Source organism: Sinocyclocheilus rhinocerous, unplaced genomic scaffold (assembly GCF_001515625.1).
Source record: "Sinocyclocheilus rhinocerous isolate Xijiao unplaced genomic scaffold, SAMN03320098_v1.1 scaffold1626, whole genome shotgun sequence".
NCBI lineage: Eukaryota > Metazoa > Chordata > Actinopteri > Cypriniformes > Cyprinidae > Sinocyclocheilus > Sinocyclocheilus rhinocerous.
The window spans coordinates 483,317-493,235 of NW_015657802.1; the positions used below are offsets into that span (position 1 = coordinate 483,317).

The 9,919-nt window shown below is 41.7% G+C and overlaps 1 protein-coding gene across 1 annotated transcript in view; it reads right to left on the reverse strand.

Annotated features, from left to right (window-relative positions):
• LOC107721544 (tumor necrosis factor receptor superfamily member 10B-like) overlaps nt 1–9,504 on the reverse strand; it is an 11,352-nt gene extending 1,848 nt beyond the window's left edge. The window contains exons 1-9 of the mRNA XM_016529616.1: nt 9,294–9,504; nt 8,368–8,524; nt 8,150–8,278; nt 7,844–7,955; nt 6,269–6,360; nt 5,965–6,057; nt 5,721–5,761; nt 5,506–5,604; nt 5,248–5,284 (exon numbers count right to left, since the gene is read on the reverse strand). Coding sequence (XP_016385102.1) covers nt 5,248–5,284; nt 5,506–5,604; nt 5,721–5,761; nt 5,965–6,057; nt 6,269–6,360; nt 7,844–7,955; nt 8,150–8,278; nt 8,368–8,524; nt 9,294–9,314 — 781 coding nt within the window. The 5' untranslated portion in view covers nt 9,315–9,504. The remainder of the gene's footprint in view (nt 1–5,247; nt 5,285–5,505; nt 5,605–5,720; nt 5,762–5,964; nt 6,058–6,268; nt 6,361–7,843; nt 7,956–8,149; nt 8,279–8,367; nt 8,525–9,293) is intronic.
• Nucleotides 9,505–9,919: the final 415 nt, after the last annotated feature.

A 9,919-nucleotide genomic window follows, 5' to 3' on the forward strand; every position in this document is an offset into this window, starting at 1 on the left:
GTTTTCATATGCGTTTGGCCAATCAATGTCTACTTATGTCACGATTAGTACCAGTTGTGCTGGTTAGACCCTGCTCCGGAATAGGAGCTAATTTGGTTCTCGAAAAAGGCAGTCCGGTACTAAAATCGCACCCAGTTCCGGCGGTGCGAAAACGCCAAAAAGTGGGTAGTTCCACAATTAGTTCTGGTACTATGAAAAGGTTCCCGTGGTGCGAAAGGCCCTATAGACACGTCAGTGGTTTGCGGTCATGACTCTCGCGAACAGCACTGAACGCGCTCTTTGGCCAGTACAAAAAATTTATTACTATTTTAAACATTTTATCATCTTATGTGGTCTCTACAACAAAGGAATTGCTGATCTCTAGTGATGTATAGTTTTTGTAAAAGATCATTTGTTGGTAAAGGGTGAGAGATCCTGCGAGCCACATGATTTTTGTCAAAGAGCCAGCTGTGGCTCGCGAGCCATAGGTTCCAGACCACTGGTTTAGAGGATCAAACGCTGTACATATGTATGCTTCAAACACGCTTGGTTCAGAAGTTTCCGATCAATAAATCCATCACCTGCAAGTGGTTTGTCGAGTTTCATTTGTAGACGTCCCGGATTCATTGCTAAGAGTTTTTAAAGAATTGATCCGATTTATGTTTTCCGAAAACATAACATTCTTGTAGGCGAGACTTGATGTTGGACGTTAGATATTCGCTAAAGTTACATACGACATTGGTATTCACGTCTCTAACTTCAATAGCATTTGAAGAGAATGACTTACAATCATAAAACCCACTTTAAAGGGCTCCTATTATGCTTTTTCACTTTTTCAACTTTAGTTAGTCTGTAATGTTGCTGTTTGAGCATAAAAAAGATCTGCAAAGTTACAAACCTCAAAGTCCACTTCAAAAGGAGATATTTTATTTCACGAGTTCACACTTACATATAATAAACTGAGTAAAGGTTATGCGTATTTGGCGTGCTGTCTGGGGAGAGGGCTCCGAGCTCGGTAATCACTCTCAAGCCCGGGGTACTCCCCCTGTCCGGGAAGAGGGGTCCGAGCTCGGTTTTTAGCCTGGACCCAAAGCGCACCCCCTGAGTGCTCCTCCATGTGCTGGGGTAGGAATGGGCTGAAGGCGAGGAGTCGGGTGGTGGAGGGATGCTGAAAGACTAGAGATAGTGAAGGTAAGACTGCTTTGATTATTTATAGGGGTTCTCTCTTGTGCTGGTTGGATAGATGGTGTAATTACTGATGATGGATTGGCCGTGTTAATTATCTGAGCGTGCTCCTCCCGAAATTTGTTAATAGAACATCACTTCACGAGTTCACACTTACATATAATAAACTGAGTAAAGGTTATGCGTATTTGGCGTGCTGTCCAGGGAGAGGTCACTGCTGCGGCAGTTGGGAAATACAGATAAGGCTCCTGCGGGAGCAGTCACTGCTGCGGCAGTTGGGAAATACAGATAAGGCTTCTACGGGAGCAGTCACTGCTGCGGCAGAGAGGAAATACGGATAAAGGCTCCTGCGGGAGCAGTCACTGCTGCGGCAGTGGGAAAGAGAGATAAAGGCTCCTGCGGGAGCAGTCACTGCTGCGGCATCTGAAAAGAAAACTCCTGTGGGAGTGGGAACTGCTACGGCATCTCAAAAGAGAAAATGGCTTCTGCGGAAGCGAGCACTACAGCGGCAGTGTAAAATACAGACAAAGGCTCCTGCGGGAGCAGTCACTGCTGCGGCAGTAGGGAAATACAGAAAAGGCTCCTGCGGGAGCAGTCACTGCTGTGGCAGTGGGGAAATACAGATAAAGGCTCCTGCGGGAGCAGTCACTGCTCAGGCAGTGGGGAAATACAGATAAGGCTTCTGCGGGAGCAGTCACTGCTGCGGCAGAGAGGAAATACGGATAAAGGCTCCTGCGGGAGCAGTCACTGCTGCGGCAGTGGGAAAGAGAGATAACGGCTCCTGCGGGAGCAGACACTGCTGCGGCAGTGGGGAAATACACATAAGGCTCCTGTGGGAGCAGCCACTGCGCGGCAGTGGGGAAATACAGACAAAGGCTCCTGTGGGAGTAGACACTGCTGCGGCAGTGGGGAAAAACAGAAAAACACAGGGTGTTGCTGGAGTGGTTGAAGTGGAGATAAGCTGCTATAGGTGGATTTGGTGGTGTTAAAAGGGATGGCTATGATGGGTCTGGAGTTCGAGTGAACATGGATGGACTGGCGTTAAAGGGGTCGGCTGATGAGGGTTCGGTGAGCTTCTTTGATATGGAAGCAGTCCGACCGAATGTGTGCTCCCGTAGTTTTTTTTTTTAAATGAAGTAGAGCGGTGAGGGAGAGGAGCCGCGATTGTCAGTGGAGGCAGCCTCACGCTAGGGTTGGACGGTGGGGCTGCAGGCCGTGGGTAGGGGAGGGGGTTGGGAGTGGGGTAAGGAAAGGGCTGAGGATGGGTCTGTGCCACTAGCGGAGTCATGCTCACGCTTGGGACGGCTACGGGAGGGGAAGAACGAGGGGGAAAGAGAGGGGGAATGGTGGGCGTCGGGGTCTGCGCCATTAACGGAGGCGTGCTCATGCTAGCGACTGCAATGGGAGCTGGAGGCCACTGAAAAGGAAAAAAGGGGTAAGAAGTAGCAGGAGGAAGGTCTGAGATGTGAGGGCCTGTGTTGCAAACGGAGGCAGCCTCACATTTGCTTCAGCTGCTGTAGCTTTAGGCCATGGGAAGGGGAGAGGGTTGGGAGTGGGGTAAGGAAAGGGCTGTGGATGGGTCTGCACCACTAGCGGAGGCGTGCTCACGCTAGCGTCTGTTATGGGAGCTGGAGGCCACTGAAAAGGAAAAGAGGTTAGAAGTAACAGGAGGAAAAGACTGAGATGTGAGGGCCTGTGTTGCAAGCGGAAGCAGCTTCGCGCTTGCATCAGTTGCTGTAGGTGTGGGCCACAGGGGTGTGCGACATTCAGAGGAAAATGCTGGAGAGCCTGTGTAGCCTGCACTGCTAGCGAAGGCAGCCTCACGCTAGTGTCTGCTACGGGAGCTGGAGAACTCTGAGTGAAAAGAGGTTAGAAGTAACAGGAGGAAAAGACTGAGACGTGAGGGCCTGTGTTGCAAGCGGAAGCAGCTCAACACCTGCTTCAGCTGCTGTAGGCCGCGGGAAAGTGGAAGAGTTTGTGACATTGTGGCATATTGTACCAATAGACATCTGTTTATACCTGTAACGTTAATTGTGCAGTAATGTGCTGTTCACTTTCATGCTGTTGCTAAAGATATTTACTTTGCACACTGTTCATAATACAGTCCTAGAAAGACGACAGAAAATTCTCACAATTGCTGTCCTTTAATCTGAAAAGAGAATGTGGCTTCTGCAGAAGCGGGCACTGCTGCAGCAGTGGGAAGTAAAGATACAGGCTCCTGCCGGAGCGGGCGCACATTAACTGGTAGAGACTTGGAGAGAGGTGCCAGTTGCTAGTTGCACTTGTTCAATAATAATAATAATTGTTCTTATAATACACCTTAGTTGTTAGTTTGTACCTATAATTGTTAGTCATTTAGGTACACTGTTGAACCTTTTTCATCTTATCTATCCGTCTATCTGAGTACAATGTTTAATTTTAAATATAAATAAAATGCTAGTGAAAATATTGAATTTGAGTAATTTCACTGTGTATTCTATGCAGTTTGTGTCATGGTTACAAAATGGCATTGACATCCGTTTATGCCATAACGTCGTTTAACAAACTTTTAGCCATGAAACCTGTTTTTAGCGACTTCACCTAAAAATCAGTTAATTTGCGACACAGCCTGCGCCGCCAGCCTCGCGCTAGCGTCTGCTACGAGAGCTGGAGGCCCGGCTGCATACGGTGCGGCAGCCGGAAGAGCCGCGGGGAAAGATTGAGCCGAGGCGAGAAGCGAGTGAGGCTTGCAGCGGTAAGAACTGGGACGCGGCCCAGGCTCGTTGGAGGCCTGCTGCTGCGACCCGACGCTCGAGGAGAGCCGGGTCTTGTGCGGGACGATGGTGGTGTCGAGCGAGGCGAGTTCGGGGCCTTGCGAGCTTGCTCGAAATATTGGCCGCCTGCTGGAGTGAATTTAGGAGTGAGGTTGACTGATTTCAGGGTGACGAATAGGTCGTACAGATCCGCTTTGTTTACCCTCCGCGAGAACGGAGCGTCGGAATTAATCAGCGTTTGCCTCAGGCTTAAATACTATCCACTTTCCGATCGGAGGAATTGTTTGCACGGCCGAATGATACGAGGATGCCGGAGAAGTTGGAAATCTCGCCCGTGGAGGCGAGGTTAAGCCTCGGCATCGTGGAGAGCGTGTGGCTGGTCGAGCAGAGCGGCGGCCGCGATGAAGCCTGGTGCTCGGCGGCGGTGTCTGGCGGAGAAAGAGTGATCCTGGGGCTGGCAAATTGCGGCGGAGGATCCGAAAAATATCCAGTATAGATCTCTTCGTTGGACGGGAAATTGTGTCTGTGGTAAAATGGCAAAAGGAGCAAACCGAATGCTGAAAGACTAAAGATAGTGAAGGTAAGACTGCTTTGATTATTTATAGGGGTTCTCTCTTGTGCTGGTTGGATAGATGGTGTCATGGAGGTGTCAACTATAATGCACACCTTTTTAGATTTTTTTGATATTAACATAAACTGTCAAATCATATGTAAAAATTGCTATTTTTTCATTATCAAATGGGCTCAAACACAAAATATGCCATAATTTAAAGCTCAAATTATGTTATATTTTGTGTTTGAGCCCATTCGGTAATGAAAAAATAGCAATTTTTACATATGATTTGACAGGTTATTTTAATAAATATTGAAAATCTAAAAGGTGTGCATTATAGTTGACACCAACATGAACACTTTACAGTTGGTTGTGTGACTGAAAGTCATTCTCTTCAAATGCTATTGAAGTTAGAAACTTGAATACCAATGTAGTATGTAACTTTAGAGACGGTCCCTAAATTTGCGAATATCTAATGTCCAACATCAAGCCAACTTTATGGTGGTAGAAACTGCCTGTAATTGACCATGAAAACTCGCATTTAATATATTTTTTAAACTAAATATATAAAGTTACAGTGAAATAAGACATTTATTATTATTATCATTTAATAAATTACATCCGTTTGGAAAATGACCAACTTCTCTTTGGGTGAGCCACAGTGGAAAGTGGGTGGGCCCACGCCCACCCGTAGCTTCGCCTCTGTCATCATTTACTCACACTGTAATGTGAAAGTTAACAACATAAAACTGTGTAAGGAAAAAGGTATGGCCTTACCATTCAAAGGAACAAGTTTTCTTAATGACTCTCTTTCCTAAAAGAGATGGAAGAATTTAACATCTTAAAGGCACAGTGAGTCAGTTACAACAAAGGTTATTCCAGGCCATTTTAACTAGGAGAAATTGTTAAACATTCAGTGTAATTACAAAACACAGGTAGTGATGTTTTTGACCAAGACGACACTCAAAGACTGACAAACCAACAGAGCAAAAATTGTTTATAATTATGAGATGAATCAGGAATGTTGGTACCCACCGCATAGTTTTGCTCAAGGAACGGCTGGAGTTGAGAGGAGTCATCTATCATGGAGTTGTGGGCATTCTGCCACTCCTCTTTCACCTCCTCACTGTCACCCTGCAGGACAAGAAAGATGTCATCTGGTTGGTCATGTGCACAGTGTTACATCAAAATGTATATGAGTTTCTGTGGTTAAAGCTGAGAAATGTATTAGCTGTGTTTTGTTGACCTACCATACAGATCTTAATCATTTCCCTTGGACTTCTTGATGTTACTTTAATTGAAAAAGATTGTGACAAGCAATAAAAAAAACAACTGAAATAAGAAGAAATACTGAAAGAACTGAGAAAAGATTCCATTTCCCTTGGACTTCTTGATGTTACTGTAATTGAAAAAGATTGTGACAAGCAATAAAAAAACAACTGAAATAAGAAGAAATACTGAAAGAACTGAGAAAAGATTTCAAGATATGTCTACCTGCTGTTTTACTTGGTTTTGACTTTGTCCAGTAGACGATAACCACAATGATTGCCAGCATTGCAATTAATGGCACAACAACAATAAAAGTCACTGTAGGACAAATAGGATGTAATCATGTGAAACACTATATGGAAACAAAGTCTATACACACAACACAAAAGGCAGTGTTGGGATTAATCAATGAACAATTATAATTTCCTTTACTTGTATAAATACTACATTTGATCAGCTGTAATCATCTAGTACAGTATGTATGCAGTTAATTTCATTGGGCTATAGATTAAGAAGGGTTTTCTATTACCTGAGCTGGAGCTGCCCAAAGAGCTTCTCTTTCTACAAACGGTATTGGAAATGTCTGTACAGCTTTTTACAGTCTCTTCATCTATTTTGCATCTGGTTTTAACAAAAGAGATGATCTTGAGTTCACCCAAAAATTAAACTTGACATTAATTACTCATTCTCATGTTGTTTCAATAAGACGTCTGTTCATCTTCGAAACAAAGATATTTTAATGAAACCTGAGAGATTTCTGTTCTTTCATTAAAGTCTATTCCACCACAATTTTGATGTTTTAACATGTTCATAAGACACCATAAAAAAGAAATCCACACGAATCAAGCTGTTTAATTAAAGTCTTCTGAAGAGGCATGGTCACTTTATATGATGAACATATTTAACTTTTATTAACATTAAAATATTGATCAACACCAGTGTTGGGCTAGTCACTCAAAGAATGTAATATATTACTCATTACTAGTTACTCATTTCAAAAGTAATATTGTTACTTTACTTATTACTTTCTGGCAACAGTAATTAGTTACACTACTAGTTACATTACTTTTTCTTCACGCCCCACAGAAGTAACTGTGTATCTTCCACATAAAATTCTAGTGATTGATATTGACATTCAAGTAGAAGTGTTGTATTAATCTCATTAATTGTCATGTGTAGCTTGAAGCTAATTGTCATTTCTCCGTTACCCATATACGATTATATTTCATTAAGTTTGTAAGAAACTTTAATTTTCCAAAAAGATTTTTAATTATAGTAATATAATGTACCACATGCTGATCAGAGGGATGTGGGTGGGATGTAATGCCAGAGTAAAGTAAAGCTACAACTTACACAACAGTGCTCAGATAATCTTTTTTCCTGACAACATCAATATAATGCAATATTTCTATATGCTGAATGTAAGCTTTTCCATATTCCAAGCTCGCCTGCTGCACTGGGGACATCACATGTATGTGCGAGTCGTGAAAATTATGAAAATAAATCTAGGAATTATTTGATTGTTGGATTTTAAATCAGCAGGGTTGAGACATCAAAAGTAACTAACTAAGCTGTTTTATGGATGGTAACTATAATATTATTACTGAAATCTTATTAGTAATTAGTTACACTACTAGTTACTGCAAAAAGTAATATTATTACAGTAACTAAGTTACTAGTTACTGCCCAACACTGATCAACACACATACTTAGATCAAATATTCTTCAACATTTTCATTTTTTGGTAACTATTCATGGACAACTAGTAATCCAGCTTGATTAACATGACACCGTGTCTACACCGGATGCCAGCGGCGCAGTGCAACAAATACTATTCCATTATAATCAGTATGCTCTCTACACTGGATGTGGCGCGACGCAACACGACAAATCCCCGACAGCAAACTGACGCCTCATTCTATGTACTGACAGAAAGTTCAAATGATATGCAACGGTCGCTTGTCGCGTCCAGTGTAGACAGCCTCAAGCTGTTGCGGCACAATGCAATGCAACAACTGTCGCATCCGGTGTAGACACGGTGTGAGACTTTTTTTTACCAAAACCTGCGTTAATTGTTACCCAAAATATTACATTGAGAACATACCTACTGCATTTCTTGCACACCTCACATGCCTGGTCAGGTAAACAAAATGACCCCTGTTTGCACTTGCACCGTGTGTTCTGGGTACTTGTGCATTTCGCTGTGGTTTCGTGATCTGCAGAAGTAATGAATGTACACAAATAGAATGCAATTTACAAAGAAATATGCCTAACGGAAGTCGAACATTGTGTGAACACAACATTGATTTGGCTTGAATAACCTTAAAGGTTTTATGTTACAAGAATTTGCGTAAAACTAAAAGACTTGACAGCATGGGACAATATTGATTTTTCCAAATAACAGAAATACCTATACGGCACTTGCTGCATGATAAACACTTCCGCAGTCCATTGTCATGCTCAGTGTATGTGTCAAACTCGCATGGCTCACACACTCCTTTTTCTGAAACAGTAAGGCAGGCCTTTTTCACATATGTTCCTGCAAAAGATGAGACGGTGGAATGTGAGTGCACATACAAGAAGACATTGTCTAATCCGAATAAAAGGATTAAAACAATTCTTATGGACCAGCAGGGCAGTGTAGGCAGCAGATGTTGTCATGTTCATACTCCATGCCCTCTCTGCAGGAAACATCTCGGCTTGATCTGTTCTTTATGGATCTTTGAGCCCAGGCCAGATCCAAGTGACTTTTAGCAGCATGTATGAGATTTAGTAACAAAAAAACCTACACACAGAAGAAACATTTAAAAAAAAGGATTATATATGCAACATATACATCTTTAAAAAAGCCTGGCTTTCTGGTCAATAATTATAGTTTGGGATGAAGTGGTGTTGGATCTTATACGGACACCTATTGTTGTAAACCTTTAATTTATGTCTTAGGCATAGGTTTGTTTATATTTGTTAGAAACTAAAGACTTGGTTCCTATGGGTCTAGAGTTGAAGGTTTTGAACCTTCTCTGTATAAAGATGTTTTGGAAATGATCTTCAGTATTTAAGTACCTCAGTATTTAAGTAAATTCAGACTATGAACTGTCCTTTTATTTCTACCTAGGTAAATTAGATTTTATTGCCATTATATGTCAAAACACTGTATATATAATTGTCCAAATCTTATTTTAATTTATAACTTTATTAAATACATTTATATAATTTTGTCAGGACAATACTTTTTGAACAAGTCATTGCCATTCCATGTTAAAACAGTCTAAAGGTTTATGAGGACCTGTATCTAGAGAGAGATAAAGTCTCTCTAAATCTAGAGATGCTGGTCTTAATATAGATAATATATTTTTAAGATCATTTTCTAATTATTTACAAGTTCAAGTTTTTTTTCTGTAGTGCCAGGTCGTTTATCGCCATCGACCAGTCCAAACAAACACGTCTCAATTTAACGCGTCATGAAGCAAACTAAACTTTTAAACTTTCTCTATAAAGACATTCACGGAAGTATACTGTATAAAACAAATTAAATAAATGTTGGATTCACTTACCAAGAAAATGTTGTATCTCATATTAGTCAAATCATCGTTTCTCCGGATTAACTGAAAGGTCACGTCCAAGCACCATCCTACTGACACCTCTTAGTATTTAGCTGTTGAAAACTTCCAGTCTTATATTATAAAAATTAGCGCTTATTTAAACCAGAACACGCAGCAAACGAATTTACGAATGGTAAATTGCAGACCTGATGGATGGTCGAGACCTGGCTTATGAATATTAATTAGGTTTCCGGTGACGTTGTCCATTAGCGTCCAGTCAAGTTACCTAATTAATATTCATGAAGCCGTCGCTATTAAGGAATCGGATTCGTAAATTCACGAAACAACCTGGCGGGCACATCCATCGCCAGCAAGCTTCGCTTCCTGTTGAATAGCTACTTAAAATATTTCAATATTTTTTTGTACGTTCGTTTTATTTCTTAGGAGGATATTAGGGCCAGATTCTCCGTGTAAATTTTGGTGTCAGTCAAATAACCCAGTAAGTGAATCTCCGTCATCACACATCTAAACTTAGGATGTCTCACTTTGGCGTGCTCTCTGAACGCACACACAATCGTAATCATTATTATCAATTTCCGAAATGCAAGGGCAATTATGTCAGTTTGGCGCTATCTAGC